The sequence below is a fragment of the Protopterus annectens genome, chromosome 16.part0 (assembly GCF_019279795.1).
Source record: "Protopterus annectens isolate FY-2018-M chromosome 16.part0, PAN1.0, whole genome shotgun sequence".
Classification (NCBI taxonomy): domain Eukaryota; kingdom Metazoa; phylum Chordata; order Ceratodontiformes; family Protopteridae; genus Protopterus; species Protopterus annectens.
In genome coordinates this window covers 600,066,287-600,084,213 of record NC_056750.1, presented here as the reverse complement: position 1 = coordinate 600,084,213, position 17,927 = coordinate 600,066,287, and the positions used below count along the sequence as shown (strand labels likewise).

Here is a 17,927-nt window from a genome sequence, read left to right as displayed (position 1 = left end):
CAGCTCCAGTTTATAGATATGGATAGCAAGTTACAAGCAGTGAAAATGTTTTTAAACCCTATGACTTATATACAGGTCAGACATTTTCTTTTTTTATCAACCAGAGGAGAAGTTGTAGACAATAATAAAGAGTTGAATGAATTTATCTGGGAGGGAAAGAGGGCAAGGGTCAAGTGGGATAAATCGAGCCTTCCAATAGAACAAGGTGGTTTAGGATTGCCTGATTTGAAGGGATACTTTACAGCTACAAAGGCAAAGCTCATAGACATAACACAAGCAGAAAGGTATACATCACAGTGAAAAGGGATGATAATGAAGCAGGGCAAAATTCAAGAAACAAAGAGTATGACTTTGGATGGAAATCCTTAAGGAGGGTAAAAGCCATACAGAATATTACATTCATAAAGTAGCAGAAAGTATCTAATAACTAACCCAACATGAGAATGGAAAAAGCAGGTTTTGCCGATAGGGATGACTGCGATTAGAGGAAAAAGAGGCAAAGGGGGTTAAAATTTACTGGAAAAAAAACTGGCAAAGGAACCAAGGTACTGGGGACAAATAACTAGAGAGGGAAAGATGAAAGAATGGGAAGAGGCCAATAAAACACTTGGACTGCAGACTACAGACTGTCTTCCCTATCATGGATTGGCAAGGAGAAAGTGATAGGGGAATCCTAAGTGAAAGGTCTACTCTGGTAGAGTTTTTAGTCGACTCTAGAACAGAAGCTGCCGTCAAAAATTGAATAATTAGTAGGGCATATAAAACATTGTACAATATTTATAGGAACCAATCAGGAGTTTAAAAAAAATGGGGAGAGAGACTGATAAGAAATTCACAAGGAAACAATGGGAGAACATTTGTATGACTCACAAATAGGCAACAAAGTCTATAACATTTAGGATTTTTGCTTGGAAGTGTTAGCATAAGTATTTTTATACACCCCAAAACAAACTCCAAACAATTTTTGCTCAGGTAGATTGGCAAGTGTTGAAGGTGTGATGGTGAAGAAAGATGTAAATGGGAATACATGTTTTGAGAGTGTAATGAGTTCACAGACTTTAAAATTCCCTGCAGAGTACTCTTTCAGAAATGCTCAGTGATTAAGTGGGTGTAACTAGAGAAATGACCTTTTGAGCCGGTACACAGGATCTGAATTTTCTAGACATAGTAAGGCCTTGTTAGGGCGGCCACGGTGGTGCAGCGGTTAGTGTTGCCACCTCACAGCAAAAGGTTCTCCGGTTTGATCCTCGGCTGGGGTGCCTTCTGTGCAGAGTCTGCATATCCTCCCTGTGGTCGCGTGGGTTTCCTCCGGGTGCTCCGATTTCCTCCCGCATCCCAAAGACATGCTGTAGATGGATTGGACACTCTAAATTGACCCTAGGTGTGTGTGTGTGTGTGCCTTCTGTGGAAGATTGGGCACCGGGCTGGCAACTTGACACCGTAAAACTCCACTGCCAATCATGAGCGGACAGGAGATCTGTTGTGGCGACCCCTAACCGGGAAAAGGTGAAAGAAGAAGAAGTAAGGCCTTGTTATGTTTAATTCTGGATGCTGCCAAACAATTTGCTAAACAAAATGAAATCAAAGTCTAAACCAACTGTATCTGAAGTATTGAATATTGTAAGAGAGTTAAAAAAATGGAAGTGGGATCTTTAGAAAAGGGTAGGAGTAAGTTACATAGAAAAATGGAAATTGTGGGAACAATACGTGGATGTAAACACTTTTTTTATGCAAAAAACAAAGGTCATTTCACCCCTTTAGACACTATCGTTAAGGGAGGATATAGCCACAGGCTACACCATAGAATGTACTCAACTTCCACATTCCACAGCATGTCTCCAACATCCAAGGTCCAACTACATCACACAATGCCCACAGAGAGAGCACTTGATGAACTGTGAAGCAAGTAAAAGAACCGCTTACCTGGAAAAAGGAAAGAAACGTTACTCAAACTGTTCAACTGGTTAAAAAAGGAGGACCAAGGAAGAGACCACCTTTAACTCAAGTCTGAGCAAACATGCAACAACGATGAGCTCAAGATATAAGGGCTAAAAAACAACTAATCCTTACTCCACAGTCCCAGCTTCCTCTGCTGATGGGATGACATATTCATAACCTCAGACATGAAGGATACCAACTTGCAAAATCAAAACAAATTAAGCTGCACTGGTCACTTTCTGAAGTAAGTGCAACTAACAAACCCTTGATGTTTGGTAGGACCCACATACCACATACAATACTAAATAAAATTATTTTGATTTTTAAGAATTTTTTTTTTTTTTTGCATTTTATTGATAAGGGAAGTCTGAATTATTTCCCCAGAACTGATAATTCCTGCCATGGCATCATAAGAGATTAATCTCACAATACCTCACTATCTATATTATTAGGCAAGCTAACGTACTGCCATGCTAAACGCATCAATAGGATTTTCTTGTTTTCTAGAAAGACAAGCTGTCAAGACAGTCCTGCTGGTAGAATGTCTCACACTGAAAATTTGCATATGTGAAAATGTAGTAGAGAAACCATAATGAACGTTAACTGTCTTTCTTACTTTGCGCACACACGCACACACATACACACACATATATATATATATATATATATATATATATATACACACACACATACATATACACACACATATATATATATATATATATATATATATATATATATATATATATATATACACACATTATATATATATATATATATATATATATATATATATGTATGTATATACTTACACACACACACACACACACACACACACACACACACACACACACACACACGTGTAAATCAGTACCCAATACGTACAATAACAGCTTTGTGGGAGTGGATACAAAAAAAAAAAAAGTAAACAGAAATGCTAACAAAAATCAAACAGTATAATGCACTCTCTTTTGTTTTCCAAAATCACTTCCAACTAAGATACAGTATAACTGGAAGTGAAATTAATTATAAAACAAACAAAGACAATTCAGAAATTAGCACTACACTATATGAAATGCTGTAGAGAAATAGAGAGAGAAATACTAAGACAAGCAGCAGAAGACAACCAAATTTACAAATTATAGACAGAGACAAAAAAAAACATGGAATCCGAGTGGCCTGACACTGAAGATTAGTTTGTGTGATAGAGAAGTGCAGATATTTACAAAGACAAATACAAAGTTAAATATTATTAAATGGAACTGTTACTAACAGACTGTTGCAAGAAACCACTGTGTGAAAAATAAAGATTAGATGTCTAGAATTTGTCCTTTTAACTAATCTACATATGGAAGACCAGAGAAGAAACAAGAAAGATAAGGAGACACTTTGCAAGACGATGTAGACACTACAGACTGAAAAAAGCTGTGTTTATTCATTTTAAGTAACAACTAATAATTACTGATGTATAATGCCCAGAACATGCTTAATGAGATGATCAATGTAATACATGCTGTTGCTACCTGACAGAATGTACATTTCTAGCTAGAAAAAGAAAGTGAACATACTGGGATGTACAGCACTAAATATATTAATACCAAGCAAAAGCAATCCCCATGTGAAGTGGCACACAGTACTTCTACATCGCCTGAACAAAGAGGCTAGATATTCTTCCAAAGAGTACTTATTAATTGTTCACGCTGACAAATACTTGTTTCATTACAGAGTCAGGATGTCCAGCTCCATCAAGGACATAATGAAGGACGTGAAGCCATGCTCATCAACCTGTTCAGAGCCATTAACAGTTTCTCAGGATGATGGACAGTTGTGGCTTGATGAGCGTCTACCCTGGAAGAGGACTCCACAAACTCACAATAGGTTCAGGAGTATTTGTTACAAGGGAAACTATTTAATAGGAAAAAGAAAAAACTGGGGGTTGTTTTTCTAAATGGCATGCACAATAGTGTTAGAGTATTTCCAAACATACTTGTAACACCTCAAATAACAGTACAGACCCACAAACTCAAGTTTATGCAAAACACCTTTGAGCTCCTTGGTCACAACAGCCTTCCCAGAAAGGCTGAGACAGACTTCAAAGTTGGGAGACCATAATGTTAAATATCCATAATGTCTCTTCTGTGGAAAGTACAGTACTAACCTGAGATGAGGGCAGGGGACAATAGGTAGACCTAAGTGGTAAAGCAGGTTGAGGTGTTAAAGGAATTGGGACCTCTGAATAAATGGTAGGAGCCCATGAAATAGTAAAGACAAGAGGTCAGGCTTGGAGAAGGGGAAGACCAAAATCCCTTGAATACGGATTGGGAAATGATACCTGGTTAAATTAAAAAAAGGTATTCTGCCAGAGCAGACACACTTACCACCTTAGTCTGGCACCCACATCAGCAGGGTACATTACTGGCTAGTACATGGGGGACAGAAATGACTGATATTCTGCTTTATGTAACAATGTTTGGGTGAATAACCCTCCTAAATGTCAAGACTTACTGTAGGATACTTCTGAATGAAGATTTGTAGCGGATACTTAGCATGCTATTCAATACAGGTTTACATTAGCTAAAATCTTAAAGACTCTGCTGTAATGTATCTACAGTTACAGTAGACTTCCTCTTATCCAGTCTCGCTTGGACTGGACCTTAGGCTAGATAAATGAATGGCTGGTTAATAAGAAAATGCATACAAAATAGCATTTATTGGTTATAAATCAGCTAGAACAACATGATTTGTGTTAGTATAATTTTTCTAATGAATGTGAAGTCTAAAACTCAAACGTCTGTCATTATTTAGCCCAGAGGAGGTGGAAGTGTTGTTCTTCTGTTCTGTCCTTTGCTAGGGCTATGGCAGAAATTTGATGGCTGGTTACAGGAGGAGCAAACACCAAACCCTCGCACGTACGGCTGCACGGCCAACCAACCTTGTATGAAAACACCAAAAGCCAGCAGGATAGTATCACCATTTATTGTGAGGCAACAAAAGGACAAAAAATGTCCTAATTCGAAAAACTCATATTAGTTTCGGCACCAGCCTTCATCAGTGAGTCAAAATCTTCCAAAAATACATGGTCAACATTTGTTTAAATCTGTGAACAAACCAATGGTAGTATAGACATTTGCATAAAGCACTCAATTCAAATTTAAAGCAACATTGCACTGTGAAATGGGGAAAATCATATATATCCCCATACAATATCAAAGTATACAAAATATGGTTCTAGTGACAAACCAAACTGACATGAAACAAAAAGTAACATGTTGTTGACATATATTATGATGTTAAATTACAAACAAAAAAATATATAAATAACAAAAATAAAAATAACATATACATAATTTATAAATGGTCATTAAGACCTGGGGGAAAAAGGGCTCCTAAATGTGTTATCCAATATCTCTCCTTGTGGCTCAAGATACCTTGCCAACCTATCTGGTTTTGTCTATTCCCTGTAATTTTATCAATGATTGTAAACATAAACTGGGCAGTGGGATGTTTGACTGTATGTAAATATAAAGCATTAGATGTCTTATGATTCCGTATGTCGCTACGATGTTCCCCAATTCTAATGCGTAATGAACGTGAAGTCTTGCCAACATAGAAGGATTTACATTGGCATGTGGCCAAATAGATGACCCAGCTAGTGGAACAATTACCAAACACTTTGATGTCATACACTTTGCTAGTATTAGAGCTTGTAAATTGTTTCAACTGGTTAACATGAGCACAGGAAACACAATGTCCACATTTGAATGTTCCCAACAATTGCCCCAATATGGTGAGTTGTTTATATTTGGCTGCCCCACTTTCTCTATGTTTGTAATGTGAAAATAGGGTGCCTAATGTTTTACCACGTCTGAATGAAAATGAACATTGTTTATCTAATATTCCCTCAAAAATCATTTGCTAGTAAAATATTCCAATTTTGGTTCACAGCTTGCCTAACAGTCTGATGGTTTTGCCCAGTGTCGCAATTAATCTCATTTTAGAGTTGTTGGCATTTTGATTTTTGTCCCTATATTCCAACAATGACTTTCTATCTTGGTTGTCAGAATATGTTTTAGCTAATTCTATATCAGAAATGCTATAACCCGGTCCAAAATCTGTTGAATAAATCAGTTTTGGCTGTAGAGTAGTCATGTAAACATGAATTAATTCTCCGAATTCTAAGATATTGAGATTTAGGGATATTCGGATGGTGTGGCGTGGATGCATGCTATGTGCATGTAGCAAAGTGTTAAACTGGGGATATTTTCGAAAAATTCTTGTATTAAGTGTGTTGTCTGTATTACGATATACTGTAACATCCAAAAGGTTATTTCATCCCTATGGAATGTAATAGAAAATTCAATACCCCAAATGTTGTTATTCAGATGTTCCAAAAATTCTTGTAAGTAGTTTGCATCTGCACGCCACACCATCCAACAATCATCTAAATATCTTCTCCATATGTCTATTTCAACAAGATATACATTGTGTAAAGGGTTATAGATCAGACATTCCTCAAGGTAGGCCATAAAAGATCTGCATAGATGGGGCAAAAGAAGCCCCCATGGCGCACCTTGAAGTTGCCAATAGCAATCACCCTGGAAGTAGAACACATTTTACTTAAAACATGTTCGTGAGACAAATGAGTAGAGTGTTGAAACCCGGAGAGTATAATTCTGACTTGACAAGCCAATATTCAACAGCCTGAAGCCCTGCCCAATGTGGAATACTGGTATAGAGGGATTTAACATCCAGAGTGCACATTATCCAATGGGGTTCTAGTTGACAATCCTCAATTATTTGCAAAAATTGTGTGGTATCTTGAATTCTTGCTCTCACCAAGGTCAATAGTGGTTTTAAATATTGGGTTAGAAAAGCAGACAGGGGTTCTGTGAGAGAACCATGACCAGAAACTATAGGCCTACCTGGTGGATGTGTAAGGGATTTGTGTATTTTGGGCAAAAGATACAAAATTTGTCTAGCCGGTTCCTTAACCTGTAGATGTTGAACCATTTTATTAGTGAGTATACCTTCCTCAAATGCAGATTGTAAAAAGACATCAATTTCTTTTTTGAAAGTCATGGTTGGATCAATGTCCATTTTCATATAGCATTGTTTGTCAGATAGTTGTCGTAAACCCTCATTTATGTAAAAGTCCATGTTTAAGATTACCTCTGCACCCCCTTTGTCAGCTTGAACTATTGCTATGTTGCGATTATTTCTAAGTTCAGACAAAGCCACTCTTTCATTAGAACTGATATTGTCCCTACCAGTAGCAACCTCAAAAAGAGGAAAATGTAAATCCTTTAGCACCGCTTGTTGAAATATCGCTACATTCTTATTCATAGGTGGCTGGAATGTTGATTTGTGGAAGGTGAAATCAGTAGATCTTTGAACATTAGAACTATCCTGTTCTGAAAAAAACAGTTTAAGATTTAGTCTACGACAAAAATCAATAACATCTAATGAGGTTTGGTATTCATCACAAAAGAAACTGGGAACAAAGTTTAACCCTTTATTAAGAATTTGTTTTTGTTCTGATGTTAAAACATAATCCGATAAATTCAACACATTTTCATAAACTTGTGTGTCTACTTGAGTAGTGCTTGAATCAGTCCTGTCATTGAATCTATAGATGTGTTTGTTTCTATGTTTCCTCCCCCCTCTGGATTTCCTACCATGTCTAAAGGGTAATGTGTATTGGTTTTCTTTTTGAGTGGAGAATTGTCAGTATTGGCATATTCACCGTCGGTATTGGATGACTCCTCCCCTGAGGTACTGGTCTGAAAGTGGTCTCTGTTTTTTAATATAGATCTGGGCCTTTTTCTGGACCTGCCTCTGCCCATAGTAGGAACATTGTCTTGAAACCTCACAGATCGTTGCACTTGAAACGGATGTCCCCTTTCATAGTTATTGCTATCCCTTTTAAACTTTTTTATTTTTCTTTCCTTGATAATTTTGTCATATGATGTTAGTTCCTTGGACAACTTGTCTACATATTCAAAATATTTGGGACTTGATTCATATTTTTTACATATATTTGCTAGATTTTTGACTTCAGAAAGACATATATTTATTGTTCTTTCATAATAAGAAGCCAGAATCTTCACAAATACCATGGATCCTTCTTTAAGTGCCGCATCCCATTCTTCATTAAGCCTCTCTTCAGATCTGCTTACAAATGGGTGCAATTTTATCCGTAGTCCCCTAGGTGCAATGTTTTGATGTAAATAGGCTTTGAATAGACGAAGATGCCAAATATTGGCTCTCAGTCCTTTCAGACCTTTTTCCAAATCCCGAAAACAGAACTCACAATTATCTGTGGGATTTGTAACAGGCTGAGTGGGGTTGCTGCTTGGGGCTTGGTTAACACCAAAAATGGCCAAGTCCTCCCTATCAGCACACAACCCCTCCAAGATCTTGTCTAAATCCATGTCAAATTACAATTATCCAAGGAACAAACAAAAAATAAATGATGTTACAAGGGATGGCAAGAACCATAAAAATGATAGATAGGGGCAGGACCAGAATGACCCACTAAACAGTATCAGCAAAACTAAGATGTCCAACTGCCACTCAGATCAATTTCAAATCAGTAAGACACTGAAAATATATATCTGAAGAATCAGCCAATAATAGACAACTGCTATTATACAACCATTACATGTCATGGAATGACACCAATGAGGTATGACAATTGCTAGATTTGTTAGAAACCTTGGTAAAAACCTGGATCAAATGTTGTCCTATGAGCATTAATAAAATGCAATATATATATATTGTGTATATTGTTGACCACTTGACGAGTCATATAAACATCTTAAGCCTGTCAACCATGTATAGTTCAAATATTAAATCATCTGTAATACAAATATAGCCTATAAACAATATGCTAGACAGGTTATCATTAGGGCTTAACCATTGTTCACCAGAAAATTGTACTGTGTATACAAAAAACTTGTTTAACCACAATACATATAAAAATAGAATGTGTTTTAGTCAAAATTTAGTTCAAAATATTGACTTTTGAATACCCATGACATGGTGTAACCACTAAATGAAACCTATTTTGTTCTAAATTGTATATAGAATTTAATATCCTAGCACTATGTATGTTCTTCAAAACCAAATATACCTGATGTAAGACTCCTGTCTATATATAGGCAAAACCACCATAGTGTGAAACTTCTTATAAATGCACTATAATATTGAGTAGAAAAAATTCAAAAAAGATCATAAGGCCACAGTCACAATTTGTGGAAGATTGTTCAACCAGGATTGACTTGATACAAAAATCATAGTGTTATTCTAGAACCATCAAGTAGTTTGTTTTCCAAATGTTGTTAAGACTCCAAATCCCAACAAACTTTATGACTTATAAATCGCCAATGATATAAATGGCCAGTTTAACTAAGAAAAATGGGCTTTGATCCGTACCCTAATCTAGTTGTAGGGCAATATAACCCTCAAAATCAGCTGGAAACAAATACCACTGTATTTAAAAAACAGTTTCCCTAAACAATGATTCACAATCGTGGTAAATAGCAAACATCGCTAAATAGAATATGGTTTAGAACATTCAATACCTATACATAATCACTGTGAGGTTGTTAAAAAAACACAACACATGTATTTAGAGTCCCAAACACATAATTAAATAAAATGTCTCATAAGCCATATGTCCCTATGATGTCTTCTGTTATTTCTAGTCCCAAGGTTAGGAGAATAAGGAAGTCAATTAAATAAAACGTCCCAAAATTATATATATGGCCAGTTTAACCAAGAATAATGTCGGACATTAGTCCGTACCCTTAATTTTGTTGTAATGCGATGTAACCCTCACCATAAGCTAGAACCAAATACAACTCCGTTAAGAAAAACTGTTTCCCTAAACTATATATTTCACAAACGTAGTAAAATAACAATCATCGCTAAATGAAATCTCAGTTAGAACATTAAATACATGTACATAGTTATTATAAAGTTGTTGGAAAAAAACAAAACATGTACTTGAAGTCCCAAACACATAATTTGGTGAAAAGTCTCATGAGCCATAAATCCTTGTGATATCTTTTGTTGTTTCAAGTCCCAATATTAGGAAGGTACAGAAGTCAAGTTAAATAAAACGTCCCAAAATGGAGTCCAGCCCGAACGTGGTAAACATGGTAAATAAAAAAGACAAAAAATATTTGAACCAAACTCGTGAGCCTAAAAAAGCACAAAGTTCGACGGAGTCCAGCCAAAAATAGAAAGTCTATACTGTTGTTCCGTTTCCACTAATCCGGATTTTAATATATTTAGAAGATAGATGACAAGCAATCAAACAAATATACAGACAGGATACGGTGGAAAATGGCGGACCCTCGAATAGAGGCCCAATAGTCCCTCACACAACTCTGTATGCAGCTAAGCACCACACCCTAAACTTAGGGCATAAATTAGATTGATCGATTTATCTTCATTCTTAAACCAAATGTAAATGACCCCCAGAACTAAACAGTACCTTTAGAGCCGTTCCATCTCAGCACCGACAGAGATACCATACCGCATACAAGTGCAAGTAGCTCAAAAATGTCCCAATTGGTTTGTTCACAAAAAAACACAATGGTTTCCAAAGAAACCTGAATTCTTCAGGTCAAAATAACGTTAGACCAGAAATATGCAGAAGCCTCAAGGCAGGAGTCCTCTCCTACCGACGGTGACACCATACGCCAACAGCAAGGAAAACCAACTGAAGCAAACACCAAACCCTCGGAAACATTCAAATGTGGACATTGTGTTTCCTGTGCTCATGTTAACCAGTTGAAACAATTTACAAGCTCTAATACTAGCAAAGTGTATGACATCAAAGTGTTTGGTAATTGTTCCACTAGCTGGGTCATCTATTTGGCCACATGCCAATGTAAATCCTTCTATGTTGGCAAGACTTCACGTTCATTACGCATTAGAATTGGGGAACATCGTAGCGACATACGGAATCATAAGACATCTAATGCTTTATATTTACATACAGTCAAACATCCCACTGCCCAGTTTATGTTTACAATCATTGATAAAATTACAGGGAATAGACAAAACCAGATAGGTTGGCAAGGTATCTTGAGCCACAAGGAGAGATATTGGATAACACATTTAGGAGCCCTTTTTCCCCCAGGTCTTAATGACCATTTATAAATTATGTATATGTTATTTTTATTTTTGTTATTTATATATTTTTTTTGTTTGTAATTTAACATCATAATATATGTCAACAACATGTTACTTTTTGTTTCATGTCAATTTGGTTTGTCACTAGAACCATATTTTGTATACTTTGATATTGTATGGGGATATATATGATTTTCCCCATTTCACAGTGCAATGTTGCTTTAAATTTGAATTGAGTGCTTTATGCAAATGTCTATACTACCATTGGTTTGTTCACAGATTTAAACAAATGTTGACCATGTATTTTTGGAAGATTTTGACTCACTGATGAAGGCTGGTGCCGAAACTAGTATGAGTTTTTCGAATTAGGACATTTTTTGTCCTTTTGTTGCCTCACAATAAATGGTGATACTATCCTGCTGGCTTTTGGTGGTTACAGGAGGAGACCAGCTGAAGAGGGGAAGGATAAGAGGGAGTCTACTGTACTACGAAGGATGCTCAAAGTTGGTTCTTAAAAGGGGGTTAATGACTCATTAGGTCTTGCCTAGTCATAATACAAATGATTTTAAGTATAATAATAAATAAGAAAGATTTCAGGCCGGGTCATCTGTGCTGTGAGGCCATACATCCAACTTCATATATGTATTGTATGGTTCCTATGTGTAAAATCAGCTTGAAAACTGGGTGGCCTGCTCACTTTTGTAACTACAGGAACAGCAATGTGCTTCTTATCTTAAAAGGCACATATGCTTAATACTGTGCCACCTGCACATATGCTTTGTGTGCATGAGAAGGGTTCTGTTATATATTATGAAAGAGCTGCACACTTGTTTATTCTGTTTCAGCACTACACTGAAATAATCTGTGAAGTACGATGTACCCAGCTTGGGTCAATCTTACTGGCAAACTGCTACTTCCCTGAACTTTTGTCACTGCTGGAATGCATAACTTGTCCTACTGCTTTCCGTATATACTCCAGCTCCAAAACCTGCCAACTGAGTACCATAAACAAATAATACACTATTCCCTTCTAAGTGAAGATGTGTCTTACAAGGATATGAGATAAGCCAATGGACCTACCCATTTAACAATCAGACACATTAAGAGAAATATTTTAAAATTTATTACTGTTAATGTATACTTCACCTTTCCATCTGTTGTCATGGCATATCCGTGGCTCAAATTTCTATAGTGTATTCTTTCCACACATTCTGTTTGGACATAACTGAAGAAACCTGGTCTCATTCATTTATTCTCCATACCTGTCAAAAATATGGCATAGCATAATTTGACAGTTTCTACAAACTGGTTGATCCGTAACTAAAAAGCAAAACACAAAGCGATGGACTGGTGAACATAACTCATCTGCTCTTTTCTCAATACAAGCTGTAAGGGGGGGTAAATTACTTTTGAGCTCTTCTTCACATAAAACCATACTTTGCAGCTGCTTTTGCTGGTGGAACAACTTTTTCTAAGAGCGTTTTCCCTATGATCATGTCACTGAACTTAAAATGAACTTTAACCTCAGTGACATCATGGTAGTGAAAGTGTGACGTGTCCACAGACTTTAATGGGTGCACTGACATTCATGCAATGCACAGAGGTGCACCCATTAAAGTCTATGAAAAGAATATTCTCCTTGCCTACAGTGACATCAAGATGGACTACACTAAATTTATTTTGTCCTTTGTTTACTAAAAGTTTACAAATGTTTAAAAAAAAAAATACTAATTTCTATACTAAAAAATGCAAATGCATTATTATACTTGACTCAGTAGGTGCTGCGATGTACGCGTCATGATTAAATCACTTTAAGAAACAAAGCTGTAACATCAAAAGAAGAAATGTGAGTATGAAGGTACTTCTTGTCAGGTAAATGCACAAGACTGAAAAAAAAAACAACATATTATCCTTATTATGTTTGGTTACAAACACAAAGAAAGTACTCATTACTGAGTTAATTATAAACAAAAGTAAGCATTTCTTCAAGTGCAATCTTGATAAAACTATATTAAAAATATTTACTTACGCATCTAAGTGTTTGTAATGGTAACAACCCAGTTACACATGGTCTTTTGCACTTGAATTTGTGTTAGGATGTGCCAGACACCTGCATGAAAATGACACCATATTAATAAAACTAACAAATGAAATGGATGATGTTCTGTTGCTTTATTATTTACAAGCAAGACGTGTAACCGACAGAAAATATGCTGCCAGAGATGCTAGTGGGGAAAATAGCTTCATGCTGAGAAATGTAATTTAATTCAACAAGTATCAAAACTACCAGAGGTAAAAACAATATAGTCACTTACAAAAACAAAATTTGACTTGCTTTACTCTTCCCTTTCCTTATCAGCAGTGATTACCTCACTGTTTTTCTTAACACTTGCAATTAAAAGTAAGCTAAGCTCCTCTACATACCAAGGCAGAGATGAAAAGGAATAAGTACTGACCTAATGACCTGAAATAGGAGATGAAATGTACTAGTGAAATTTAACAGGAATTTTAAAAAGGTTTACTTAGCATGCACTAGTTAACAACTTCTGCATTCCCTAGGTTTTCTGGACTAACTTAATGAAATCTTTTAAACTGATGTTAATACGCTAGAATCAATTTAAACCACACATCCAAATTATTATTTTAACCATGACTCTAGAAAATTTTGGCTACCTCGTACATTCAGCTGTTGGGAAAAAGAGAAAATCAAAATGGAATTTCTTATAACTTTTTTTATTTGTAGCGACTGTACAATACTGCGGCACACTTCCTAAACTTGCTGAGGAGCCTCCATAAGCCGTGTAAATGGTGCCATGCGGAAAAGGCAGAAGCAGCTCCAGAAAACCAAACTGCTTCTCCTCCACTGTGTGAGAAGGTGTGGTGAACTCACAATGTGGATATAAATATGCTTTGTGATTTGCAGCAGAGAAGAAGCATTATGTGTGTAGATATGTCAGTCTGAGTGATGTCTGCATGCTTGCACAGACATGTATTTTATCTTTGACTGTGTATACACACACACTCGCACAAATGTATATAAGGATTACTTTCACAAAATAGAAATAACACAACACTGAAATTTAAATAATTGAGACAAGAAGATCATAAGCCCACAACAGTGACCGTTTACAATGCTGAAACTTGTAACATCGAAGCAGCTGTTGTGCATGTCAGACAGCACTCTTCTGAATGGAGATAGTGTTGCAGTCATAAGAACAGCTTCTCCATTTAAACACAGCATGTAAAATAAAAATGTAGACTTTACAATGCTTGTGCAGGGGGTCAAGCCACCCTGCACCCCCCACACCACCCACAAATTACATATATACCAACTCCGAGATCGCACCACAGTGGGGAAGAGGGTAATTTTCCCAGTCATCACTGTACTGTGGCGACCTCTATTCAAAAGCATTGAGAGCACTACATTTTTGTTTTACATGCCATGTTTAAATGGAGAAGCTGTTCTTATGACTGCAGCTCAATCTCCATTCAGAAGAACACTGTCTGACATGTGCAATATTTGCTTCGATGTTGCAAGTTTTGGCACTGTAAATGTTCGCTAATGTAGGCTTACTATCTTCTTGTCTTCATTATTTGAATTTTGATGTTGTGGTATTTTGATCTTGTGAAAGTAATCCATCTAAATATAATTATTACACACACACACACACACACACACACACACACACACACACACACACACACACACACGTGTCTATAGCTCATATAGGTGTACATTTATTTCTTAACAAAGGTCAGTAATAAAGGGGTGTTGCAAAAAAAAAAAACATTCATCATCAGAGCCACAGTAGGAAATATCTTATCACCACTTAACCTGTATTTATCACCATAACTCAGACCTCTTCACACAGAAGCACAGTTGGGATGAGGCGAAAGGGGCAGCTGTCCCAGAAACAAGGTGTCGGGGGACATAACTAGCAGTACTGGCATTCCATTTTGGTATGCTGATACTACATCTGCAGTCAGGTCTGAAGCTTTTCAGTGATCCGTGTGTGGTATATACAATACCAGCATTCATAGCCGAGGCTGGAGTGATTAGGGTGCGAGATAGTGACCTGTAGCAAGCAGTCTGCTTTAGCTTAAAGGAGAACTTGATAAAAAAAGGCAGTACTTTGCCAGTGCAAACTATGACTAAAACTAAAAGACATACAAACAATGCAGTGTTGCTTACTACTAACGTCCCAAACTGTAAATCAAAGCAGTTGACAGAAATGTAAAAAAAAAAAAAAAAAAAAAAAAAAAAAGAGGTCATGTACTTTACCCTAACTTTCCATCTGTGTTGTCCATTTTCATTCTTCTTCAACGTGTGGGTGTGGATCCAATACTTAGATCTGACTCGGCCATTATTCTAGCTCGTGTCCACCAACAAACTCTTAAGCTCCTTTCTTACCCATAATGCACCACCTCTAACATCCCTCAGATCTTGTTTGCAGCTTGACATGAAGGCGATAAAGAATGGTCATAACTAGAGTTCAACACATGGGACATGTAGTGCACCACGAATTTCATTCCCCCAGAATTTACTTGTGATAAATGGGGGGGGAATGGAGGGTGGGGAGTTGAGGAAGAATGAAAATGGACAACACAGATGGAATATGATTGTATGTACATAACTTCTTTACCTGATGTTGTCCATTTTCACTCTTCCTCAACGTATGGCACAGAGTCCCCAGCTATCTAAATTCCTTGACAGATTTTAATGAAGAATATTCCTGGAGTATGGTTGAGGCAAAGGTCTCTCCTTCTCTTGAGACTGGCTCCAGTTTGTAATGAATGATAAATATATTAGGATTTGACCAAGTAGTTGTCCAATAACTAGACTCCATGCATAGTCTAGACTGGAATATAGTGGAAGGGATCATTGGTGTAGTTGAAAGAGCCTGTACTGGTTTGTTAGGGGGAGATTCATTTTAATGGAGACAAATAAAATATAGTTTGTCAACTGTTTGGTTACAGTTACACTTGTGACCAATTTGCCCATTTTGTGTTGTGTCAAGGAAGAATTGATCTGCCTTCCTAAATTGTTAGTTCTGTGCAGGTAGAAACACAATTACCTATGACAATCTAGTAAGAGCAGCATATACTCTCCTTTATTTGGAAAGTCTGGCTAAAAATAATGGCAGGCTAATTTTGTTGGTTAATGCTGGATTCTGACACTGCCCTCAGTAGGGAGGAAGCATCGGTATGTGAAGTGTCCCTATCCACGTGGAAAAACAAGATGGGGACTTAGAAAATAATGCCTGAAGTTCTGACATTATCCAACGGAAGTAAATGCAACTAAAAGGACAGTGTTCCAGGTAAGAATTTTAGATTACATTTAGCTGTAGTTTTAAAAAGAAGACTGTGCCAAAGTTTGCCGTACCAACTGTACATCCGATGGTGGTATGGGATCTTTGTGAGGAGGTCCAAGTAGAAGAAAACCATTAAAAATGCTTTGCAGAGTTTAGAGGACACCAGAGAAGAATTCTGAAAATGTACATAGAAATTTGAGGAAGGTCAAGAGGAAAAGGTAAACATTCGATAAACTAGCACCCTCTTAAAATAAACTAGCTAGAAATTCAAGGACAGAATGCATCTCAGCTGGGAAAGGTACTACCTGATACTGCTCTACTCAACAAAGAAAAAATCTTCTCCATAAATTTCTGTACAGATTCCTCATACAGACTTGTTATGGGAAGGTAAAAGAATGTTATGGAAGGGTGAAAAAGAAAGCATTGGTTGCCCAACTATCAATATGAGAAAAAACATGCAGTCACTTTTAGGCTAGAGATGAGTGGATGAATCATGCCCATCAGGTGAGACAAAAGTTCTGTACACAGATCTAAAAGCAAAGGTGAGTACAGAAAAAAAAAAGATGTCAGTAAGGTACAGTGAGGATGGCTTCTTCAATGTGGCTGCTTTCTGAATTAATCTTTATTAAGATGCACTGTAAGTGCCTATCACATTTTATATTCTTACAACTTGTTGTACATGTTTAGTTCGCATAAACTGTTTCCTCCATTTAAATATGCAATTTCATTTGCCTCAAGTCTGTACGCCTGGGCACAGAATGAAACATTGTCCTGATGAGAAGTGAATGAATAAACAAAACAAACAAATGAATAGATAAACAAAACAAATTATGTCAATCACTATGTTGCTGAAACAAAGCCGTGAGGAAGTAAGATGGACATGCTCAAGGTGACAGCTATCACATTGAACTTCCTCAGAAAATGGGCTACAATTACAAAGCAGTAGGTAGAAAAATAGTCATTGCCACACCTTCAGCATATGTAAGTTGGCCTCCTCCAAATGCCCTGGACTGTATTCCCCAGGAAATGTCCACTCCATCTGAGAAGCATCCATGGTCACTGTGGGCTTGGGCGTAGAAAGAAGAAATGATGGGCTAGCACAGTTGTTTTGACTGCATTCACCTGGAAAGATAACCTTTGCCTGAGTTATCTTTAGTGACACAGGTTGAAAGAGAGTTTATCATTGTGTTCGTAGCATCTATTCTTGGTTAGGAAGTAGGACTGTTGTCATTAACATGGACTCCAAAATTGCAGAATCAATCCTGCTGATATTTTGGTATTACCAATTATTTTCTGACCTATTGTTTGCACTCTTTAAGGGGACACAGATGCCAGGATAGACATCATGTTGAAAAATTGTTCCGATAAACTCTTTAACGTGTAGGTCAGTTAGGATTGTGACTTGTTAATGATGGATATCCCAAACTGTGGACTAGCCTACCGCACTTAATCTCAAATTTGTACTAGTAACAACCTGGTCGGAATGGTAACGAGCCCTTCATCCCACAATGGAAATGTGTGTGATCCTTGCAA

At 36.9% G+C, this 17,927-nt stretch overlaps 1 protein-coding gene across 6 annotated transcripts in view; it reads right to left on the bottom strand.

The window, feature by feature from the left end:
• Positions 1–17,927, bottom strand: part of LOC122790739 (solute carrier family 22 member 17-like) — a 766,774-nt gene that overhangs the window by 507,158 nt on the left and 241,689 nt on the right. For 4 of the 6 annotated variants that reach the window (XM_044058330.1, XM_044058329.1, XM_044058331.1 and 1 more), the window contains 2 exons: positions 13,112–13,192; positions 12,229–12,344 (listed from right to left, as the gene is read on the bottom strand). The exons of 1 other annotated variant lie outside the window; for it this stretch is intronic. In XM_044058330.1, coding sequence (XP_043914265.1) covers positions 12,229–12,236 — 8 coding nt within the window. In that variant the 5' untranslated portion in view covers positions 12,237–12,344; positions 13,112–13,192. The remainder of the gene's footprint in view (positions 1–12,228; positions 12,345–13,111; positions 13,193–17,927) is intronic. One more of the 6 variants, XM_044058333.1, reaches the window with a different exon arrangement.